This window comes from Gorilla gorilla, chromosome 20 (genome assembly GCF_029281585.2).
Source record: "Gorilla gorilla gorilla isolate KB3781 chromosome 20, NHGRI_mGorGor1-v2.1_pri, whole genome shotgun sequence".
NCBI classification, from domain to species: Eukaryota; Metazoa; Chordata; class Mammalia; order Primates; family Hominidae; genus Gorilla; species Gorilla gorilla.
This window is the reverse complement of record NC_073244.2, coordinates 23,200,020-23,224,421: the sequence shown is the minus strand read 5'-3', so window position 1 is coordinate 23,224,421 and position 24,402 is coordinate 23,200,020. Positions and strand designations below refer to the sequence as shown.

Genomic DNA, 24,402 nt, shown 5'->3' with positions numbered 1-24,402 from the left:
ACGGTGAGACCCAGTCTCTACAGAAACTGTTTTAAAAATTAGTTGGGCATGGTGGCATGCACCTGTGCTCCTAGCTCTTCAGGAGGCTGAGGTGGGAGGATTGCTTGAAACTGGGATGTCAAGATTGTAGTGTACTATGATTGCACCATTGTGCTCCAGCATGGATGACAGAGTGAGATCCTGAAAAATAAAAAAAAGAAAGGAAGAAAAGAAAGAAAGAAAGAAGGAAAGAAAGAGAAAGAAGGAAAGAGAGAGAGAAAGAAAGGAGGGAGGGAGGGAGGAAGGAAGGAAGAGAGGAAGGGGAAGGGGGGAAGGAAGGGAAGGAAGGAAGGAAAGGAAGGAAAGAAGGAAGGAAGGAAGGATGGAAAAAGAAAGAAAGAAAGAAGGAAAAGGAAAAGAAAGAAAGGAAAAGAAACACAGCCAACAACAACCAAAAGACAGGATCTCACTCTGTTGCCCAGGCTGAACTCAAACACCCAGGCTCAAGGCATCCTCCTCCTTGTAGCTGGGACTACAGGCACACACCACTGCATCCAGCTTTTCCAAATATTTTCAATCCACGGTCGGTTGAATCTACAGATGCAAAACCCACAGATATGGAGGGCCAATTAAACTTTCGATTTTTCAAAAGATTGTGTCATAATATTATGTATCTTGTCCATTAAGCCTTTTATGGCACCCCTTTAAATTTTTTAAAACTTTGAATATGTCATCTCTAATAGAAATTTGATTCCGCTCTTTAGACATTCTCCACCCCCTCCCATTTTTCTGTTTGTTTGGTTTTTTGGAAACAAGGTCTCACTCTGTCGCCCAGGATGGAATACAGTGGTGCAAACATGGCTCACTGCAGCCTCCAACTGCTGGACTCAAGCAATCCTCTTGGCTCAGCCTCTCACGTAGCTGGGACTGCAGGTGCACACCACCATGCCTGGCTAATTTAAAACACTTTTTTTTTTTTTTTTTTTTTTTTTTTTAGAGGTGAGGTCTTGCTATGTTGCACAGGCTGGTCTTGAATTCTGGGCCTCAAGTGATCCTCCCATCTTCAAAGTGCTGGGATTACAGGTGTGAGTCCTGTTTCATTAATTAAATAAAATGCCCAACCTGTTTTCTTAATTAGATAAAAGGGTTAGATTAGATTCTTTTTTCTTTTCTTTTTTTTTTTTTTGAGACGGAGTCTCACTCTGTCACCCAGGCTGGAGTGCAGTGGCGCAATCTCGGCTCACTGCAAGCACCACCTCCTTGGTTCATGCCATTCTCCTGCCTCAGCCTCCTGAGTAGCTGGGACTACAGGCACCTGCCATCACGCCCAGCTAATTTTTTTTTGTATTTTTAGTGGAGACGGGGTTTCACCATGTTAGCCAGGATGGTCTCGATCTCCTGACCTTGTGATCCACCCGCCTAGGCCTCCCAAAGGGCTGAGATTACAGGCATGAGCCACTGCACCTGGCCTAGATTAGATTCTTTCTAAAGCTAATTTTCTATGGCTTGATTCTGTTAAATGTATTTTTTAAACACATGGGATATTTTAACTTATTTATTCAACAAATAAGAATGGAGTATGTTGAATAAAACATAACCCTTGCCCTCAAACAGTAGTAATAAGATCTCAGGTCAACAAATAAATGTAGTCTTGTTTTTTTGTTTTTTGTTTTTTGTTTTGAGATAGGGTCTCGCTGTGTTGCACAGGCTAGAGTACAGTGGTGTAATCACGGCTCACTGTAGCCCCGATCTCCTGGGCTCAAGCGATTCTCATGCCCCAGCCTCCCAAGTAGCTGGGACTACAGGTGTGCACCACCATGCCTGGCTAATTTTTGCATATTTTGTAGAGATGTGGGTTCACCATGTTGCCCAAGCTGGTCTCAAAATCCTGAGCTTAAATGATCTGCCTGCCTCAGCCTCCTAAAGTGCTGGGATAAGCCACCACGCCCAGCCAACTGTAGTCTTAGCCAATGTGGTCCTATGTATATCAAGCTGCAGGAAGAGCACAAGGTAGCTAGTTATGAACTCTACTGTGGGAATCATCTCTCCCAAAGGGAGGACCCTTGAGATTAGTCTTCAAGAATGAATAGTTTTCCATCCTAGTCCTGACCCTTGTCTATCTCTCTTCAGCATCTAGAACAGGACCTGGTACTCAGCAGGCACTCAACAATTGATTATAGAAATAAGCCATATCTGTTAAGGGACTATGTAGAAATAAACAACCTTACTTAGGATCTGAGGTCGACAAATGCAAAAAGGACCACAATTCTTTACCCTTCCTGATCCACACCCTTGGCAATGTGACTTTGCAGCTCCTTCCATCAAAAAATGAAGCCTAGGCTGGGTGTAGTGGCTCACACCTGTAATCTCAGCACTTTGGGAGGACAAGGCGAGAGGATTGCTTGAGCTCAGGAGCTTCAGACCAGCCTGAGCAACATAGTGAGACCCTGTCTCTACCAAAAAATACAAAAATTAGCCAGGTGTGGTGGTGTGTGTCTGCAGTCCCAACTACTCAAGAGGCTGAGATGGGAGGATTGCTTGAGCCCAGGAGGCTGAGAGTGCAGTGAGCTGAGATTGTGCCACTGCACTCCAGCTTGGGCAACAGAGCAACACCCTGTCAGAAAAAAAGAATGAAAAAAAGAAAAGGAAAAGAAAAAAGAAAAGAAAAGAGAAGAGAAAGGAAAGGAAAGGAAAGATAAAAGAAAAGAAGGCAGAAAGCCTATTTAGCCTATTTCCCTACTGGACTGCTCTTGTGAATTCCTTTGGTCAAGAGAATGTGAATGTGACCAGGTGCCAACTCCAAGTCCAGGCTTAAGAGATTCTGTGAGTGCCTACTTGTTTTCTTGAAACCCTGCCTTTGGCTGGGCACAGTGGCTCACGCCTGTAATCCCAGCACTTTGGGAGGACGAGGTGGGTGGATCACAAGGTTAGGAGATTGAGACCATCCTGGCTAACACGGTGAAACCCTGTCTCTACTAAAAAATATAAAAAATTAGCCAGGCATGGTGGTGGGCACCTGTAGTCCCAGCTACTCGGGAGGCTGAGGCAGGAGAATGGCGTGAACCTGGGAGGCAGAGCTTACAGTGAGCCGAGATTGCACCACTGCACTCTAGCTTGGGCAACAGAGCAAGACTCCGTCTCAAAAAAAAAAAAAAAAAAGAAACCCTGCCTTTGCTGGGGATGAGAGACCTGAAGGATGCTGAATGATGACAGACCACGTGGAGCAAAGTTGAGTTGCCTCATTTGAAAACATTCAGATTCAGCCAGCTCCTAGATGATCCACTGACTGACTGCGGATACATGAGCAAGCCCAGCTGAGAGCAGAAAACCACCCAGCTGAGTCCAGCCTGCATTGCCAATGCACAGGAAGTAAGCTAAAGAAATAGCTTGTTTGTGGCTCAAATTTGTAATCCCAGCTACTTGGTAGGCTAAGGATGGAGGATCACTTGAGCCCAAGAGTTTCAGACCAGCCTGGGCAACATAGCAAGACCCCATTTCTAAAAACATTAAAAAATTAGCTGGGTATAGTGGTATGTGCTTGTAGTCCCAGCTACTCAGGAGGCTGAGGCAGGAGGATCACTTGGGCCCAGGAGTTTGAGTCTGCAGTGAGTTATAAACACACCACTGCACTCCAGCCTGGGCAATACAGTGAGATCCCATATTTAAAAAGGAAAAGAAATGGCTTGTTTGAAACTACTGTGTTTGGGGATGGTTCATTATGCAACTATAGCTAAGTGATGCAGGAACAAAGGCCAGGGTTTCAATACAGAGAAGTGAATCTGTGGGGAAGGGGCTCTGAGAACCGACTGTTCACTATGGAAGCTGACCACAAACCCCACTTCCCAAGTCTCACCTGTGTGTCCAGTTAGCATGTGGATCACATGCTGCTCTTCCATGTCCCACACAGCCATGATGCCATCCTGGGTGCCAATCACCAGCAGCTTCTCCTCCACACCCCATGCCATGGCGGTGATGCCTGCAGCCACACAGAGGCAACAGCAATGATCTCAGTTCCTGTGTCCAAGTATTCAGCTATGGGGTCCTCTAATGAGCCCCCCACTTCACAGATAAGACAACTGAGGCATGGAGAGATTTGGTCCCTTGCCCAAAGCTGCACAGCAAGGATTAGATTCACAGACTCAGATGCACAGATTCACACTCTGGCCTGTGACATTCACTTCGCTCTTAGGTAGGGAAGGGGACTGCATCACAGTGTGGTCATAAGTGTCTGTCTAGTCCAGCAGTGCTCACCCAGCGGACACATATCAGTTTCTGGAGACATCTTGAGGTGCCACAATGGGGACAAGGATGCTCAAGGACACTACTGCCATCTGGTGGGTGCAGGCCAGGGATGCTGCTCAACACCGAACAATGCATAACAACCCCATCCCAGAGAAAGATTCAGCCCCAGAAGTCAGCAATGCCATGGCTGAGAAACCCTGCCTTAGTTGAAGAAAACTCAGAAACAAAATTACGCTGGCCATGGCTGGGCATGGCGGCTCATGCCTATAATCCCAACACTTTGGGAGGCCAAGGTGGGCGGATCACTTGAGGTCAGGAGTTCAAGACCAGCCTGTCCAACGTGGAGAAACCCAGTCTCTACTAAAAATATAAAAATTAGCCAGGCATAGTGAAGCACACCTGTAATCCCAGCTACTCGGGAGGCTGAGGCCAGAGAACGACTTGAGCCCAGGAGGTGGAGGTTGCAGTGAGCTGAGATCACACCACTGCACTCCAACCTGGGTGAGAGAGGGAGACTCTGTCTCAACAACAACAACAACAAAAAAAAAAAAAAAAAAAGAAGAAGAAGAAGAAGAAAGAAAAGAAAGAAAGAAAGAAATTATATTGGCTGAGAATGAGGATTATGTTTTTGACATCTCTGAGTTCAACCGATGTAGAAAAGCAAGGGCTGATGTCCTAAAGAAAAAAAATATATATTTGCCAATGAATTGGGCAAACACACCCCAAGGCTCTCTGCCTGGTGGAGTTTGATTAAAATATCACTGCAGAGAGAGAAGGGCCAAGATATATTGGAGAAAACGTGGGCCTAGACATTAAGAAACTGAACTTTCTGAATGTCCCGGAGTAAAGAAAGGAAGTCCTTTTCCTTCTCTGTGCCTCTCCCACATGTGTAAAATGGGTGGTGCTGAATCAGAGGCAGTCAAGCTCTGAGAATACAGAATTTTGTTTCCACCTCATCGGGACAGAGAGTGAGGGGATGGGATATGTTTTCTTTTCCTTTCTTCTCCTCCCCTTTCCTCCCTTTCCCTTCCCTCCCCTTCCTTCCCTTTCCCTTCCCTCCCTTTCCTTTCCTTCCCCTCCCCTTTCTCTTTCCTTCCCCTTTCCTCTCCCCTCCCCTTCCCCCCCTTCCCTTCCCTTCCCCTTCCCCTTCCTTCCCCTCCCCTTCTCTCCCTCTTCCCTTCCCCCTTCTCTTCCCTTTCCTCCCCTTTCCCTTTCCCTTCCCTCCCCTCCCCTTCCCTTCCCTCCCCTTTCCCTTCCCCTTCCCTCCTCTTCCCTACCCTCTCATTCCCTCCCCTCTCCTTCCTTTCCCTCCCATCCCCTTCCCTTCCCTTCCCTTCCCTTTCTCCTTCCCTCCTCTTTCCCCTGCTCTCCCCTTTCCCTTCCCCTTCCCTCCCCCTTCCCCTCCACTTCCCTCCCCTTTCCCGCCCCTCCACTTTCCCCTCCCCTCCCCTATCCCCTCCTCTCCTTCCCCTCCCCTTCTCTCCCTCTTCACTCCTGTCCCTTTCTCACCTCTCCCCTCCCCTTCCCTTTCCTCCCCTTTCCCTTCCCCTTCCCTCCTCTTCCCTCCCCTTCCCTCCCCTCCCATTCCCTCCCCTTTCCTTCCCTTCCTTCCCCTTTCCCTTCCCCTTCCCTCCCTTTCCCTCTCCTTCCCTCCCCTCCCTTCCCCTCCCCTCCCCTTCTCTCCTGTTTCCCCTCCCCTTCCCTTCCCTCCTCTTTCCCCTTCCCTTTCCCTTCCCCTTCTCTTCCCTCCCTTTCCCTCCCCTCCCCTTTCCCTTCCCCTTCCCTCCCCTCCCCTTTCCCTTCCCCTTCCCTCCCCTCTCCTTCCCTCCCCTTCCCTTTCCCTTCCCCTTCCCTTCCCTCCCCTTTCCCCTTCCCTTCCCTTCCCTCCCCTTTCCCCTTCCCCTCCCTTTCATCCCCTTTCCCCTCCCCTTCCCTTCCCTTCCTTCCCCTTTCCCCTTCCCTTCCCTTCCCTCTTCCCTCCCCTTTCCCTTCCCTCCAGTTCCTTCCCTCTTCCCTCTCCTTTCCCTCCCTTCCCCTCCCCACTCTCCTTCCCTTCCTTTTCTTCTTCTTTTTTTTTTTCAGATAGGGTCTCACTCTATCACCCAGGCTGGAGTGCAGTGCCGCAATCACAGCTCACTGCAGCCTCGAACTCTTGGGCTCAAGCCATTCTCCCATCTTAGCCTCCTGAGTAGCTGAGACTATAGGCACATGCCACCATGACCAGCTTTTTTTTCTTTTTTTTAAAACTTTTTGTAGAGGCAGGGTCTCCTTATGTTGCCCAGGCTGGTCTTGAACATCTGGGCCCAAGAGATCTTCTTGCCTTGGCCTCCCAAAGAGCTGGGATTATAGGCATAAATCACTGTGCTCAGCCCCTTTTATTTTTTTTCTTATGCACTCATTGTGTGACCTTGGAAATATTAACTCATACTTTTCTTTTTTTTTTTTTTTTTTCGTGAGACGGAGTTTTACTCTTTTGCCCAGGCTGGAGTGCAGTGGCACGATCTCTGCTCACTGCAACCTCCGCCTTCCAGTTAAGCAATTCTCCTGCCTCAGCCTCCAGAGTAGCTGGGATTACAGGTGCCCGCTACAACGCCCGGCTAATTTTTATATTTTTAGTAGAGACAGGGTTTCACCATGTAGGCCAGGCTGGTCTTGAACTCCTGATCTCATGATCCACCTGTCTCAACCTCCCAAAGCGCTGGGATTACAGGCGTGAGCCACCATGCCTGGCCATACTTTTCATTTTAAAAATGAACAAACTGAAGCCCACACAGGTAAGAACTTTCTCAACTTTAACAGAACTAGAGGATGAACAATGGGGCACAGTGGATCTGAAACACAGAACATTTCCCTGCCCCAGAGATGACAAAAATGTCACGCTAAGCTGTAACTTCCTATGCCTGTGCCATGACAGACATCATTAATCAATCACAGCACTATGTGCGATTTGTGCCACCCATAGTCATTCTATCATCTCACCTTTAGTAATAAAACCCAAAAGCCTATAGGTTTTAGCTGAGTACATAGTTATCCGCACAAAGACCACATTTCCCTGGCTGAGCACAGTGGCTCAACCCTGTAATCCCAGCACTTTGGGAGGCCAAGGTAGGCGATCACCTGAGGTCAGGAGTTTGAGACCAGCCTGGCCAACATGGTGAAACCCTGTCTCTACCAAAAACACAAAAATTAGCCAGGCATGGTGGCATGTGCCTGTAATCCCAGCTACTTGGGAGGCTGAGGCAGGAAAATGGCTTGAATCCGGGAAGCAGAGGTGCAGTGAGCCGAGATTGCGCCACTGCACTCCAGCCTGGGCGACAAGAGCAAAACTCCATATAAAAAGTAAAAATAAAAATAAAAATATAAAAACATATTTCCCAGGCTTCCTTACAGTTGGAGATATCCAAGTTCTTGCCAATAAGACAGGAGTGGAAATATTTAGTTCTGCTTCCAGGTCGTGCCCTTAAAATGAAGAGGCCTGCCATCTGCTTCTCCTATTCCCCACTGGCTGGAATGCCATCTTGATGGTAGGAGTTGGAGCAGCTATATTGGGCCAACGAGGACAGCCCTACACTGAAAATGGCAGAGCAGCCAGATTGAAAGAGTATGGGTCCCGGACACCCTAAAGACTCCCTTTTGCCTCTGCTTTTGCTTGAACTATTTCAAAAGAGAGAATTAAACTCCTATCTTATTTAAGCCACTGATATTTTGGCCATTTTTTTACAACATCTGAGCCTATATTCTAACAAATACACACTCTTTCCCACTAAGCTAGCTTCAATCTTAGAATCCTCAACACAGCATTCTAGTGGCTGCCCCTAAATCAACTCCTCCATGCATTGTACTTAGTGTCTCTTAGCATTTCTATTTTGAAAATAATGTGCCTGGGGAGTGCAGCTCTCACTGCCAGGTCATGTGGCACAGTGAGGAGCTCTGACATTTGAACCACAGGTGAACTCAGTGGTCTCACAATCAATGTGAGAGATTGCGGGTGGGCAGATAAATAGATGGGTGAATGGAGGTAAATGAGTGGGTAGACAGGTGGCTAGTTGGATGAGTGAGTGGGTAAATGGATGGGCAGGTAGATGGGTAGATGGAGGAATCAGTTTCTCGATGAAATTGAAGTGAGAAAGTTGATGAATGGCTAAGTGTGTGGATGGGTGGAGGCGTAAGTGAATGAATGGAAGATGATCAGATGAAGAAAACGGAAGGATAAGTGGGTAGAGGGGTGGATGACTGATGGGTGGATAGAAGAGAGGAAGGAAGGAAAGAAGAAAGAAAGGGTTGAAGGATGAATGAATGGATGAATGGATGGGTGAGTGGATGGATGGAAGGAAAGGTGTGTAGGTGGGTGAGTGGATGGAAGGGTGGGTGGATGGATGGATGAAAGGATGGGAAGGTGGTTTGATGAATGGATGGATGGATAGATTAATGAAAGGGTGAGTAAATGATTTGATGAATGGATGAATAACGGATGGGTGGATGGATGAATGGGGCTAGATAAATGAAACAGTGGTAGGGTAGATGGATAGATGGATGGATGGGTGGATGGGTGGATGGATGGAACAGTGGAACAGTAGATGAATGAAAGAGTGGGAGGGTAGATGGATTTAGAGATGGGGGATAGATGGATGGAAAGGTAGCAGAGTGGGTAGATGGATGGGTGGATGTGTGGGAGGATGGATGGATGGATGGATGGATGGATGGATGGATGGAGAGGAAAGTGGTTTGATAAATGAATTGATGGATAAATGGAAGGGTGGGTAGATGATTGGATGAATGGACAAGTGATGTATGAATGGGTGCGTGGATGAGTGAATGGATGGATAGATGGATGGAAGGGTGGGAGGATAGATGGATGGGAGAGTGGGAAGGTGGATGGATGGATGGATGGATGGGGCAGTAGATGGATGGAAGGGTGGCAGAGAAGATGGGTGGATGAATGGATGGGTGGGTGGGAGGGTGGTGGATGGATGGATAGATGAATGGAAGTGTGGGAGGTAGATAGATCAATGAATGGAAGGGAGGGTAATTGGATGGAAGAGTAGGAAGGTGAATGAAAGGATGGATGCATAGATGGATGGATGAATGGAAGGAAGAAAAAAATGAATGACAAATGGATGGCAAAACCTAAATCCTCTCCTCTCCCTTACATTCTGGGATTCCAAGGGCTGCTTACAGTTCCTTCAGCTGCTCAGAGGACTGTCAGGCATCAGTTCCTAGCTTTCAGAATTACTAGCATGAGCTTGTAAATAGCTGAAACTGTCAGATGGGCACCAATCCCTTGGAGATGGGAAGCTTGGAGGCACCCCCTAGCATCGGGCTCATTAGAAGAATTTATATGAGACATCTACATGGGGCAGAGAGAGCTGATTCAGCATGAGACAGCAGGGGCAGGCTCTGATGGCAAGCTTGGGGCCTCCCAACTAGCACAGGGGAGTCCCAGAGGACAACCTCAAACACCTGGCCTTCACTGCCCCCAGGCAAGCAGGTGCCTGCTGGGATTTTTGCTATGCTGGGGAGACTCACCTTTGTGACAACCGCTGAGGGTTGCCCGGAGGGGTCCTCCCGGGGGCTGGAGGAATCCTCCGAGGGGCACCAGCACAGGGTGTGCGCACAACCGGAACCAGCTCTGGGCCTGTTGGCATAGCTGTCCCACCAGTGCTGGATGTGAGGTGGCAAAGAAATGGAGTCTGGCCAGCAGTTCTGTGTACAGGAGGCTCCTCTCTGCAACAAAGGGATGTAGACTAAGTTGCCTGGATTGAGCCCTCTCTACCCTCCCTGCCAATTGAGTCTCTGCCCCCTGCAGGGGCTCCAGAACAAAAGAAGACACAATACCTCAGCTACTGGCCTCTGCTGTCCGCTCCTGTCTCCTTCTCTGCTCTCCAGACACACTTACCCTTGCTTCAGATGCACCCAGCTCTTTCCAGTCTCCAGCCTTTGCCCAGGTTGCCTAGAATGCTTCCCTTTCCTTCCTCCCTCCCTTCTTCTCTCCCTCTCTCCCTTCCTTTCTTCCTTCCTCTTTTATCACACTCTGTTGTCCCGGCTGGAGTGCAGTGGCATGATCAAAGCTAACTGCAGCCTCAAACTTCTGGGCTCAAGCAATCCTCCCATCTCAGCCTCCCAAATACTAGGGACTACAGGCATGCGCCACCACGCTCAGCTAATTTATTTGTTTGTTTTATTTTATTTTATTTTATTTATTTTTGAGATGGAGTTTTAGCCTGTCACCTAGGTTGGAGTGCAATGGTGCGATCTTGGCTCACTGCAACCTGCACCTCCCAGGTTCAAGCGATTCTCCTGCCTCAGCCTCCCTAATAGCTGGGACTACAGTTGCCCGCCACCACGCCCAACTAATTTTTGTGTGTCTCGTGGAAACGGGGTTTTACCGTGTTGGCTGGGCTGACCTCAGGTGATCCACCTGCCTCGGCCTCCTAAAGTGCTGGGATTACAGGCATGAGCCACCGCGCCTGGCTATTTATTTTTTTAGAGACAGGGTCTCACTCTGTCACCCAGGCTGGAGTGCAGTGGCACGATCGCAGCTCACTGCAGCCTCAAACTCCTGGGCTCAAGCGATCTTCCGGCCACAGCCTCTATAGTAGCTGAGACTGCAGATGCACGTCACCACGCCTCATTAGTTTTTTATTTTTTGTAGAGACGGGGTCTCGTTATGTTGCCCAGGCTGGTCTCAAACTCCTGGGCTCAAGATATCTTCCTTCCTCGACCCCTCAAAGCTCTGGAATTATAGGGGTAAGCCACTGTGCTCAGACTCAACCTTTTCAATAAAAGTAGGATCAGAGGAGGGATATATTGGAAATCTTTGTACCTTTCACTCAATTGCTGTGAACCTAAAACCGTTCTATAAAAAATGGGCTATTAAGAAAAATTAGCCGAGCATGGTGGCGCGCGGGCCTGTAATCCCAGCTACTCGGGAGGCTGAGACAGGAGAATCGCTGGAACCCAAGAGGCAGAAGTTGGGTGACAGAGCGAGGCTCCTTCTCAAAAAAAAAAAAAAAAAAAAAGGACTCGTGATCGCGTTGGATCATTTAGGATGTTACGTTGGATGATCCCCATTGGCCAGCTTGCTTGGATGTACGGAGAGCACATGGTTGTCCAGCAGCGCCCTCTGGTGATAACATTTGTTCCTACACCTCCTCCTTGTGCTGGGGGAGCCACAGGTTGTCAATCAAGGGGCTTTGCGGGGAACTTGCTGAGAGATCTGGGCTTTTAAATCTTCCTTAAACTGGGAAGTCATGCCCAAGGCTGTTTTCCTGGGAAGTTGCTCCATCAAGGTTTACAACTCCTGGCGAGGGCCTCTCGCGTTATTTTTCTTTCCAGTTGCCTTAAATTCCAGTTGTTTGGTATGCTGTTCCATCTCCTTCTCTTTATTTATTTGTGTATTTTGAGACAGAGTCTTGCTCTGTCGTGCAAGTTGGAGTGCAGTGGCGCGATCTCGGCTCACCGCAACATCTGCCTCCCGGGTTCAAGCAATTTTCCTGCCTCAGCCTCCCAAGAAGCTGGGATTACAGGCATGCACCACCACACCCGGCTAATTTTTGTATTTTTAGTAGAGATGGGGTTTCACTGTCACCAAGGCTGGTCTCAAACTCCTGGCCTCAAGCAATCTGCCTGCCTCGGCTTCTCAAAGTATTGGGGTTACAGGCGTGAGCCACTGTGCCCAGCCATCTATCTATTTTTGACTAATTAATTTTTTTATAGAGATAGGGTCTCGCTATGTTGCCCAGGATGGTCTTGAACTCCTGCCCTCTAGCAATCCTTCTGTCTGGGCCTCCCAAAGTGCTGGGATTAGAAGCGTGAACCCCCGCACTCAGCCCCATCTCCCTCTCTTAAAGGCTGAGACAAACATTAACTATATTTAGGTCCCCGTGGGAGCTGGGGCTATGGCAGATAATCAGTAGTGGTTGTGTGAATGCATAAGAAAGGAATAATGATTGCAGGCACCAGCATCTTCACATTGGGTGGAGTTCTGGACACATTTTCGTTCAATTGCACATTTTGCAAATGACAAAAATAGGGTTTCAGGGCAGAAATAGCTCATCCTAGGCTGTTCATGTCAACAATGCTATCATATGACAGTGACAGGACCCTCGATGGCAACACAGGTGGAGGTTCTGTGTGAATTGATGCGCGTACTCTTCCCAGCAGCCCTAGGTGGGATGGTCACTCAGCATCCCTATTCTGCAGATGGGAAAACTGAGGGCTGTGGGGCAGGGGGAGGGATGGTAAAGGGTTTGCAAGGTCACACTGCCAAGAAGTGGCAGCACCAAGATTTCGATCAACACAGTGGGGCTCAAAATTTGTGGTCTACGTGTGTATTAGTCTGTTCTCATGCTGCTAATAAAGACATACCTGAAACTGGGTAATTTATAAAGGAAAGAGGTTTAATTGACCTACAGTTCTGCAGGGCTGGGGAGGCCTCAGGAAACTTACGATCATGGTGGAAGGGGAAGCAAACATGTCCTTCTTCACAAGGCGGGGGGAGAGAGAAGAATGAGAGCTGAGCAAAGGGGGAAGCCCCTTATTTTAAAAAGCCCCATCAGATCTCTTGAGAGCTTACTCAGTATCAGGAGAACAGCATGGAGGAAAACACCTCCATGATTCGATTATCTCCACCTGGTCCCTCCCTCAATGTGTGGGGATTATGGGAAATACAATTCAAGATGATAGTTGGGTGGGGACACAGCCGAACCATATCAATGTGTTAAAGGTAAAAATTTGGCAGGGAGAAAACAGATGATGCCATTGGCCTTATGGAGCTCAGAGTCTGATGTGGCAGACAGATGATGCAAAAGAAAACCAAGAGAAATCATAATTAAAGGCAAAGACAAGCCAGGGGTGGTGGTGTGCACCTGTGGTCCCAGCTACTTGGGAGGCTGAGGTGAGAGGACCACTGGAGCCCAGGAGTTTGAAGGTGCTGTGCGCTATGATCATGCCATTGCACTCCAGCCTGGACAACAGGGCAAGACTTTGTCTCTAAAAAAAGAAAAAAGAAAAAGAGCCAAGACAGATGGAAAACAGGGTGCAGTGATAGAAAATTCAGAGGCAAGGATCGGGAAGACATAGAGAAGTTAAGCTTCAGTGGTGGCCAGACAAGGCTTCTCTGAGGAATAGCATTTAGCTGAGCTCCAAAGTTGCCACAGAAGGGCTGGGGGAGGCGAGTCCCAGCCCAGGGCCCCTGGCACGCAAGCTTGGATGTTTCCATCACTGTCTGGGGCAGTAAGGATGGAGACAAGCATCTCCCAGGAGAGTGAGTCATACACAGCCATGTAGGCTACAGTACTGGAAAGGTCATTATCCCAAGGACAATGGGAGAACCATCTAGAAGATTCAATAGAGATACTTAGTGAGATTTGGGCTCTTTTTTTTTTTAATGGAATTTTGCTCTGTCGCCAAGGCTGGAGTGCAGTGGTGTGATCCCGGCTCACTGCAACCTCTGCCTGCTGGGTTCAAGCAATTCTCCTGCCTCAGCCTCCCGAGTAACTGGGATTACAGGTGCGTGCTACCGTGCCTGGCTAATTTTTGCATTTTTGGTAGAGATGGGGTTTCACCCTGTTGGCCAGGCTGGTCTCAAACTCCTGACCTCAAGTGATCTGCCTGCCTCAGCCTCCCGAAGTGCTGGGATTATAGGCATGAGCCACCACACCTGGCCATCTGATGGTTTTATAAGGCAATTTTCCCAGCTTTTGTTCCCTGTCTCTTGAACACTTGGCATCAAGTGATCCACCTGCCTCAGCCTCCCAAAGTGCCGAGATAACAGGCTTGAGCCACCCCGGCCGTTTTGGGCTTTCAAGATTCTTCTGAGTGCTGTATGGAAAATAAACCAAAGGGTAAGAATGAATCCAAAGTAGGCAGACCTCCGAGGATGCTGTCTGGAGGAGAGACAGCAGCACTGGCCCTGGGCTGATGGCCAGGAGAATAAAGAGAAGCAGATAGTTCAAGGATGGTTTGCAGGGCCAGGATTAGAAGCTCTGCATAGGAATCACAGGCCACTGGTCATCCTTTTTAACATCCTATTCACATCCATGGGGAAGCACTTTGGATACAGAGACTTAAGCATCTTGAATACTCCCCCTTCCTTTGTGAACTCACCTCACAATTTATTGCTCTTTGTTAACATGGTATTTAAGGCCCCAGGTCTAAACACTCCTTTGAGTTTTCACTTTTCTGTGAAACTTCTGTGCATGTAAAATTAAAATGTGTGAGCCCTTTCTCCTGTTAAGCTGTCTTTTGTTAGTTTAATTCACAGGCCCCTATCACTGAACATAAAAGGGTAGAGAAAAAGATATTATTTATTGTCTCCCATAGTTTGATTATAAAACGGTGTAGCTTTTGTGGAAAATGAAGTGGTCATTCCTCAAAAAGTTAAACACAAAATTGCCATGTGATCTAGCGATTCCTTTTCACAATAGCCAAAAGGTAGAAACACACAAATGTCCACAGACAGATGAATGGATAAACAAAATGTGGCATATTCATACAATGCAATATTATTAAGCCTTTAAAAGGAAGGAAATTCTTAGCCTTAAAAAGGAAGGAAATTCTTAGCCAGGCATGGTAGCTCAAGCCTGTAATCCCAGTACTTTGGGAGGCCAAGGTGGGCAGATCACATGAGGTCAGGAGTTCAAGACCAGCCTGGCTAACATAGCAAAACCCCATCTCTACTAAAAAATACAAAAATTAGCTACATGTGGTGGCACACGCCTGTAATCCCAGCTACTCTGGAGGCTGAGGCAGGACAATTGCTTGAGCAACCCAGGAGGTGGAGGTTGCAGTGAGCTGAGATTATGCCACTGCACTCCAGCCTGGGTGACAGAGCGAGACTCTGTTGTGCAAAAAAAAAAAAAAAAAAAGGAAGGAAATTCTGACATATACTACAATGTGGATGAAACTTGAGGACATTCTGCTCAGTAAGAGAAGTCAGAGAATAAAGGACAAATACTGTAAAATACCACTTATATGAAATACCTAAAGCAGTCAAATTTATAGAGACAGAAAATAGCATGGTGGTTGCCAGGGACTGGGGTGAAGGGAGAATGGGGAGAGATATGGGTTGGCTCTGTATCCCTACCCAAATCTCATCTTGAATTGTAATCCCCATAATCCCCACATGTTGAGGGAGGGACCAGGTGGGAGGTGATTGGATCATGGGGGTGGTTCCCCCATGCTGTTCTCATGACAGTGAGTTTTCGCGAGACCTGATGGTTTTTTGGGTTTTATTGGAGACACAGTCTCACTCTGTCACCCAGGCTGGAGTGCATGGTGGGATCTCTGCTCACTGCAACCTCTGCCGCCCGTGTTCAAGCAATTTTCCCACCTCAGCCTCTCAAGTAGCTGGAACTAAAGGCATGTGCCACCACACCTGACGAATTTTTGTATTTTTAGTAGAGCTGGGGTTTCACCATGTTGGCCAGGCTGGTCTCAAACTCCTGACCTCAAGTGATCTGCCTGCCTCGGCCTCCCAAAGTGCTGGGATTATAGGCGTGAGCCACCACACCTGGCCGTCCGATGGTTTTATAAGGCAGTTGCTCCCTCTCTCTCACCTGCTGCCATGCATGAACCCAGGAGGCGGAGCTTGCAGTGAGCCGAGATCGCACCACTGCACTCCAGCCTGGGCGACAGAGCGAGACTCTGTCTCACCAAAAAAAAAAAAAAAAAAAAAAAAAAGACACACCTCTTTCCCTTCTGCCATGACTGTAAGTTTCCTGAGGCCTTCCCAGCCATGCAGAACTATGAGTCAATTAAACCTCCTTCCTTTGTAAATTACCCAGTCTTGGGTGTTTCTTTATAGCAGTGTGAAAACAGACTAGTACAGGGAGTGAATGTTTAATGAAGACAGAGTTTCACTTTAGGAAGATTAACAAGTTCTGGAGATGAATGGTGGTGATAGCTGCACATTATTAATATATTTAATCACTGAACTGCACACATAAAAATGGTTCAGATGGGGGTCAGGCACAGTGGTTCATGCCTGTCATCTCAGCACTTTGGGAGGCTGAGGCAGGAGGATTGCTCGAGTCCAGGAGTTCAAGACCTGCCTGTGAAACATGGCAAAATCCCGTCTCTACAAATTATACAAAAATTAGCCAGGCATGATAGTGCATGTCAGTAGTCTCAGCTACTTGGGAGGCTTCTTGAGCCTGATAGGCGGAGGTTGCAGTGAGCTGAGATCATGCCACTGTACTCTAGCCTGGGTAATGAAGCGAGATCCTGTCTCAAAAAAAAAAAAAAAATGGTTAAGACATGTATTTTGCTATAATTAAAACAAAACCAAACAGAACATCCTCATGGCCAGAGTGTCTAAAGACTTGGAGAGATTCTTCAAGCTCTAGGGCAGGGAGTAGCAAATTGCAGTCTGAGGGCCAGACCCAGCCCAAGTCATCTGGGAGCTAGAAATAAGTTTTTTTTTGGTTTGTTTGTTTTGAGACAGGGTCTCACTCTGTCACCCAGGCTGGAATGCAGCGGAGCAATCAGTTTACTGCAACCTCGACCTCCCAGGCTCAATTGATCCTCCCACCTCACCTTCCCAAGTAGCTGGGACTACAGGTGTAAGCCATCATGCTCAGCCTGAGAATAATTTTTACAGCCATGTGTTTGCAATGGACCAGATAATAGTGAAAACCAACTCTGAACCCTAAGTTTTGTACTCAGTTATTATTATATTTTGAATTTCATCAATAAAAAATGTGTGGGAACTTTGTTTTCTCTCTTATCATATATGTACCTACATAATTTCCTCGAGTTTTCTCGAAATAGTTCCTATCTGGTGCTTTCTTTTCTTTCTTTTTTTTTTTTTTTTTGAGACAGAGTCTCACTCTGTTGCCCAGGCTGGAGTGCAATGGCGTGATCTCGGCTCACTGTAACCTCCGCCTCCCAGGTTCCAGCAATTCTCCTGCCTCAGCCTCCCGAGTAGCTGGGACTACAGGTGCCCACCACCACACCCTGCTAATTTTTGTATTTTTAGTAGAGACAGGGTTTCACCATATTGACCAGGCTGGTCTCAAACTTCTGACCTTGTGATCTGCCTGCCTCGGCTTCCCAAAGTGCTGGGATTACAGGTGTGAGCCACTGCGCCCAGCCCTACCTGGCACTTTCTAAAGAAAAGTCCAGGGTAACAGGATGGGCCCTGCTTTGGTAGTATTCAGTCCAAAGCTCTCCCAGGCTTAATTTAAAATTCTAGGCCAGGCGCCATGGCTCATGTCTATCTATAATCCTAGCACTCTGGGAGGCTGAGGCAAGAAGATCCCTTGAGCCCAGGAGTTTGAGACTAGCCTAGGCAACACAGTGAGACCCTGTCTCTGTGAAAAATAGAAAAATTAGCAAGGCACAGTGGTGCATACCTGTGGTCCTAGCTACTCAGGAGGCTGAGGTGGGAGGAGCATTTGAACCCAGGGGTCTGAGGCTACAGTGAGCTATGATTGCACCACTGAACTCCAGCCTGGGTGACACAGTGATACCACATGTCAAAAAAAATTCTAGAAGCAGTGCTGGGGAAAAATTCACATGTTTAGACAGGAAAGGTATGAGAGTTGATGAAAATCCAGCTCATGACTCAATGAGGAGAGCATGTTTCTAGAAGTCAGTGCCCGTCCTGGTCACTCCTATCCAGGCCATCTGGACTCACCCATGCCTCGGAGCTCCACAGCAGGGCGGCAGAGCTGGAGGGCTTCACGGACCAGGCCAACCTCAGGAGAGTCCAGGTGAGGGGCACACAGGTCAAAGTCATCCAGCAGGTCTTCAATGCCCCCAGAGATGCCCCGGCAGGAAATCCAGCTCATGCTGCCTGAGGGAGAGAAGCGGGGAGGACGTGGGAAGTGCCTACCTCCCTCCAGTTCATCCTGGGAGGTGGAGAATCATCTCTCCATTTCCTTCAGGGCATCTCAGGCTCAGCAGTAGTGACACTGGGGCAGGATCATTCTCTGTGGTAAGGGGCTGAACTATGCATTGTGGGATGTAAAGCAGCATCCCTGGCCTCCACCCACCAGATACCAGTAGCACTCCCACCCCAAGTGTGACAATCAAACATGTCTGCAGACATTGTCAAGTGTCCCCTGGGGGGGCAGAATCTCTTCTGGTTAAGAATCACAGGGATTGGTGAATGGATGGATAGATAGAGAGAGAGAGAGAGAAAGAATGTTGGGTGGATTGGTGCATGGATGGACAAACAAAAAGATAAGTGGGTGGATGGATAGAATGATGGGTGGATGGATGGATGACCAGAAAGGTAGATGAATGAATAGATAATGGACATATAATGGGTGCATGGATAGACAGATAGAATGATGGATGGATGGATGGACAGCCAGAAGGATGAGTGGATGGATGGATGGATGGATGGATGGATGGATGGATGGATGGATGGATGGATGGTTGGTTATAACCAGCTCATGGCTCAATAAGGAGATCATAGATGGATGGGTGGATAAATGGATAGTTAGATGGATAGATGGATGGATGAATGGATGGATGGATGGGTGGATGGATGGATGGATGGATAGGTGGATGAACAGATTGACAAATAGACAGACAGACAGATAGGGTCTCTCATGATAAGGCAGGGGTTTTCACCCTATGCACTAACATTTGGAGCTAGATTATTTTCTGTGGTAGGGTGTCCTGTGCACTGTAGGGTATTGAGCAGCATTCCTGGCCTCCACCCACCAGATTCAAGTAGTGCCTTCTCCCCTAGCTGTGACAACCAAAACTATCTGTGGACACTGTAAGGCATCCCCTGGGTGTAGAATTGCCCCTTGTAAGAACCTCTGCCTTAGGAGGAACGAAGGATTTCCATGTTTGCCCTTCACCCTCCCCAGGCTCTAGAAGACTGGAGCGTGGTGCAGTCACCAGGCTCGGTCCTCTGAGATGGGGGGCAGCCCTTACCCAGAACCTCCTGTTTCAGTTCCTCCAGGCGGCCCGAGTGAAGCAGGTGATAGGGCAACTCCTTCAGCTTCCGCAGGTTTGCAACCGTGTGTGAGAACCACAGAGGCTGCGGCGCCACCTGGCAGAGGAGAAGGGAGACTGCAGCTTGGACACAAGCCCATTCATTCACTCCACGCACAAGCCCATTCATTCACCTCATGCTCCAGACAGTGCTGGAGTGGACGAGAATGCAATGGGAGACAGACATGCCCCCATGTGCCCATTGGTCAGGGCTGGGGCAGATGACGACATTTGGGACTCAGAGAATCAAAGCCAGAGGTCATGGGACTTTCTGAGAGGAATAGGGAATGTTTCCTGAAGGCAGAGGCATTGGAACTGAGCCTCAGAATTAGGTGGGCATCTATGTGGCAAAATGTGTCAGAAAACAATGGCATTCCAGGGCAAGGGAACAGCATGGGCAAAGGTCTGGAGGTGTGAAAGAGCAGGCTGAGTTTGGGAGGACTGAATTATACAAGTCAGGTTAGGGGATGTGGGTGGGAAATGAGAGTAGGGAGCTTGTAAGCAGCATATCACGAAGGCACTGAATATCAGACTGGGTAGGTCAGGCTCAAGACTGAGGGCACTGGGGAGCTATGGAAGATTTTAGACAAGAGGCATAATCAGATTGGATGGTCAGAAGCATCCTTGGGAGGATGCACCAGGGCAAGAGACTGAGAGGCTAGGTGAATGAAAGGGGCTCAGACCATGTCCTGGAGAGGCAGGATGAAGCTGAGTCTGCAGGGACTCTGGGCACACAGGAAAGGATTTGTGAATGGGTCTCTGGGGGAGAAGAGAAGGGTCAGCACCAGGCTAGGTGTGGTAATCCCACCTGTAATTACACACCTGTAATCTCAGTGCTTTGGGAGGCCAAGGCAGATCACTTGAGATCAGGAGTTTGAGACCAGCCTGGCCAACATGGCAAAACCCCGTCTCTACTAAAAATACAAAAATTAGCCAGGTGCAGTGGCACACACCTGTAGTCCCAGCTACTAGGGAGGCTGAATGGGAGAATCGCTTGAACCTGGGAGGCAGAGGCTGTAGTGACCTGAGATCATGCCAGTGCATTCCAGCCTGGGTGACAGAGCAAGACTCAGAAAGGAAGGAAGGAAGGAAGGAAGGAAGGAAGGAAGGAAGGAAGGAAGGAAGGAAGGAAGGAAGGAAAGGAAAGAAGGGAGGGAAAAAGAAAAGTCAGCACCAAAAAAAGAATAGAGCCTGGTCCTGCCTCCAGCCTCCCCAGTCCAGCAGGGCAGACAGAGAAAAAGAAACATCAAGCTATAACCAAAGAATTAAAAGTGTAATTTCCTAGTTGCGATCATTATGCAACAGTTATATAAGATTTTAACATCAGGGAGAAGAGTCCACAATAACTCTGTACTTTTTTTGTTTGTTTGTTTTTGAGACAGAGTTTCTCTCTGTTGCCCAGGCAGGAGTTCGAGACCAGTATGGCCAACGTGGTGAAACCCCGTCTCTACTAAAAATACAAAAATTAGCCAGGCGTGGTGGTGGGCGCCTGTAATCCCAGCTACTTGGGAGGCTGAGGCAGGAAAATTGCTTGAACCTGGGAGGCAGAGGTTGCAGTGAGCTGAGATCACGCCATTGCACTCCAGCCTGGGCGACAGAGCAAGACTCTGTCTCAAAAAAAAAAAAAAAAAGGAGTTGGGGGGGACAGTAGAAGGGACATCTTGCCCTCTGTGAGGAAAGGAGAAGTAGGTCAGGAGGATATTTCGAGTGCAAAAAGGGGAAGGAAGGAGGTGAGCAACGCCGGGCAGGTTGGAGGTTGCAGGTGGGGAGTGGGGGTCCCAGGTACCTCACCTTTCGGTCCAAGTTCAGTGGTTTCCCCACAAGTGGCAGAGTGATGAGCTTCTTGGTACCCTGGCTCCAGGTCCCTGAGAAGAAGTCGGCCAGGACGCCATGCCTCTTGGCTCTCTCGGATCCCGACAGGTAGCGCTCATGGACCACCTCAACCAGCTGTCTACAGAGAGGGTATACAGACTGATAGACCTGGGTGACCCATCAAGCTCAAAGGTGGCTGCCTGTCTTCCTGGAGGCAGTTCCCAAATCCTAAGCCATCCTAAACCACTCTGTTGACCACCTGTGCTATTTGATACATCACATCTATCTCTAAATTGGTCCATGTTTTTTTTTCCTTACATCAATTTACTTTCCTTACATACATTTCAAAGAGGAACCTTTGAGCTCCTCCAAAATTTACACATAAAATAACTTACCACCTGACCCAGCAAATCCACTCCTGGGTATATACCGAGAAGAATTAAGAAACAGGTGTTCAGGCTGGGTGCAGTGGCTCATGCCTGTGATCCCAGCACTTTGGGAGGCTGAGGCCGGTGCATCACCTGAGGTCAGGAGTTCAAGACCAGCCTGGCCAACATGGTGAAACCCTGTCTGTACTAAAAAAAAGAATACAAAAATTAGCTGGGCATGGTGGTGTGCTCTTGGGAGGCTGAGGCAGGAGAATCACTCCTCCCAGGTGGAGGTTGCAGTGAGCTGAGGTGGTGCCACTGCACTCCAGCCTGGGCAACAGAGAGAGACTCCAAAAAGAAAAAAGGAAAAAAAGAGAAAGAAGGAAAGAGAGAAAGAAGGAAAGGAAGAAAGAAAGAAAGAGAGAAAGAAAGAAAGAAAGAAAGAAAGAAGAAAGAAAGAGAGAGAAAGAAAGGGAACAGGTGTTCAAACAAAACCTTACACATGCGTGTTCACAACAGCAAAAACGTGGAAACAATGCAAGTGTCCACCCATAGACGAAGATAAACAAAACGTGGTCCATCCATACAATGAAATATTATGTAGCCATGAAAAGGAAAGAAGCACTGATTCCTGCTACAATGTGGATGAGCCCTGAGAACATGATGCTGAGTGAAAGAAGCCAGACACAAAAGGCCACATAGTGTGAGATTTCGTTGATCTGAAATGCCCAGAACAGGCAAATCCACAGAGACAGGAAGCAGATGAGTGGCTGCCAGGGGTTAGGGAAGGGGAATGAGGAGTGACGGCTGATGGGGACAGGGTCTCCTTTTGGGGGGATGAAAACGTTCTGGAACTAGACAGAGGTGAGGGGTGCAACATTATGAGTGTACTAAAATACCACTTAATTGTCAACTTTAAAATGGTGAATTCTGACCGGGCACAGTGGCTCACGCCTGTAACCCCAGCACTTTGGGAGGCCAAGGCGGGCAGATCACCTGAGGTCAGGAGTTTGAGACCAGCCTGGCCAACATGGTGAAACCCGTCTCTACTAAAAATACAAAAATTAGCTGGGTGTGGTGACTCATGCTTGTAAACCTAGCTACTCAGGAAGCTAAGGCAGGAGAATCACTGAAACCTGGGAGGCAGAGGTTGCAGTGAGCCAAGATTGTGCCACTGCACTCTAGCCTGGGCAACAGAGCAAGACTCTGTCTCAAAAAATAATAACATAATAAAATAAAATTAAATAAATAAAATAAAATGTGGTGAATTGGCCAGGCATGGTAGCTCACACCTGTAATCCCAGCACTTTGGGAGGCCGAGGTGGGTGTGTCTCTTGAGCCCAGGAGCTCGAGACCAGCCTGGGCAATGTGGTGAGACCCCGTCTCTATAAAAAAAATTTAAAAATTAGCCAGGCATGGTGGTGCATGCCTGTAGTTCCAGCTACTCCGGAGGCTGAGGTGGGAGGGTTGCTTGAGTCCAGGAGTTTGAGGCTGCAGTGAGCCATGATGACAACCACTGTACTCCAGCCTGGGCGAGACCCTGTCTCAAAATACAGAAAATAAAATTAAAATAAAATAAAATAAAATAAAATAAAATAAAATAAAATAAAATGGTGAATTTTATGTTTCATGAACTTCACCTAGTTTAGTTTAGTTTAGTCTAGTTTAGTTTAGTTTGAAACAGGATCTCACTCTGTCACCCAGACTGGAGTGCAGTGGTACAGTCACGGCTCAGTGTGGCCTCAAACTCCTGGGCTCAAGTGATCCTCCCACCTCAGCCTCCCAAGTAGCTGGGACCACAAGTGTGTACCATCACACCCAGCTAATTTTCTTTCTTTCTTTTTTTTTTTTTTTTTGAAATGGAGTCTCGCTCTGTTGCCAGGCTGGAGTACAGTGGTGCGATCTTGGCTCACTGCCACCTCTGCCTCCCAGGTTCAAGTGATTCTCCAGCCTCAGCCTCCCGAGCAGCTGGGATTACAGGCACGTGCCACCGCGTCTGGCTAATTTTTGTATTTTTAATAGATACAGGGTTTCACCATGTTGCTCAGACTGGTCTCGAACTCCTGACCTCAGGTGATCCGCCACCTCAGCCTCCCAAAGTGCTAACACACCTAGCTAATTTTCTTATTTTTTTTGTAGAGATGGGGCCTCACTATGTTGCCCACGCTGATCTCCAACTCCTGGCCTCCAGCAATCCTCCCGCCCTGGCCCCACAAAGTGCTGGGATTATAGGCATGAGCCACTGCATCCAGCCTCAACTCAATTTTAAAAATAAGTGAATTGTGTCAGAGTTCTAACTGGACTTGATTCCCTGGGAATGGTGAGTGAAGGATCTGATACTGAGAAGACCCCCGGCCGGTGAGTCCTCATTCTTGGGGTCCCACCCAGACAGTGTCGCTGCCACTGCTGCCTGGACCTACCTGTGGGCAATGGCCAGGAGGGTGAAGCCGTCCACGGGCCGCCGGGCCAAGTAGTATCCCAGATCCCGACGAAGCCGCACCCACAGCAGGGGCGGGAAGCGCAGCAGCTCCTTGCTGGGCGGGGTCCAGTCCCGGTACACATCCTGCAGGACCTCGTCGTCCAAGGACAAAACATCCTTCAGCTCCGCCTCCGAGAGACCGTGTCTGAAGGGAGGACCAGTGGGGCTTTGAGGCACATCTCATGTCTTCTGCATTTGGAGGATGCAGAATCCAAGAGAGGGAGGGATACAGCCACCCGCGCGGTGTCCAGCACATCACCTGGGATCAGCATTTGGACAGCGCCCACAAGATACCAAGCACGGTTAGGGTAATACCCACCAAGGAAGACCTTTTCCGATTTTTTTTTTTTTTTTTTTTTTTTGAGACAGAGTTTCACTCTGTCGCCCAGGTTGGAGTGCAGTGGTGCAATCTCGGCTCACTGCAACCTCCGCCTCCCGGGTTCAAGCGATTCTCCTGCCTCAGTCTCCTGAGTAGCTGGGACTACAGGCGCCACCACGCCTGGCTAATTTTTGCATTTTTAGTAGAGATGGGGTTTCACCATGTTAGTCAAGCTGGTCTCCAACTCC

General features: G+C 48.3%; 1 protein-coding gene across 13 annotated transcripts in view; it reads right to left on the bottom strand.

The window, feature by feature from the left end:
* The window catches only part of NWD1 (NACHT and WD repeat domain containing 1), a 97,929-nt gene that overhangs the window by 34,670 nt on the left and 38,857 nt on the right, over positions 1-24,402 (bottom strand). For all 13 annotated transcript variants that reach the window (XM_063701086.1, XM_063701085.1, XM_055372067.2 and 10 more), the window contains 6 exons: positions 23,777-23,980; positions 20,968-21,127; positions 19,117-19,234; positions 17,861-18,019; positions 9,748-9,945; positions 3,833-3,955 (listed from right to left, as the gene is read on the bottom strand). In XM_063701086.1, coding sequence (XP_063557156.1) covers positions 3,833-3,955; positions 9,748-9,945; positions 17,861-18,019; positions 19,117-19,234; positions 20,968-21,127; positions 23,777-23,980 — 962 coding nt within the window. The remainder of the gene's footprint in view (positions 1-3,832; positions 3,956-9,747; positions 9,946-17,860; positions 18,020-19,116; positions 19,235-20,967; positions 21,128-23,776; positions 23,981-24,402) is intronic.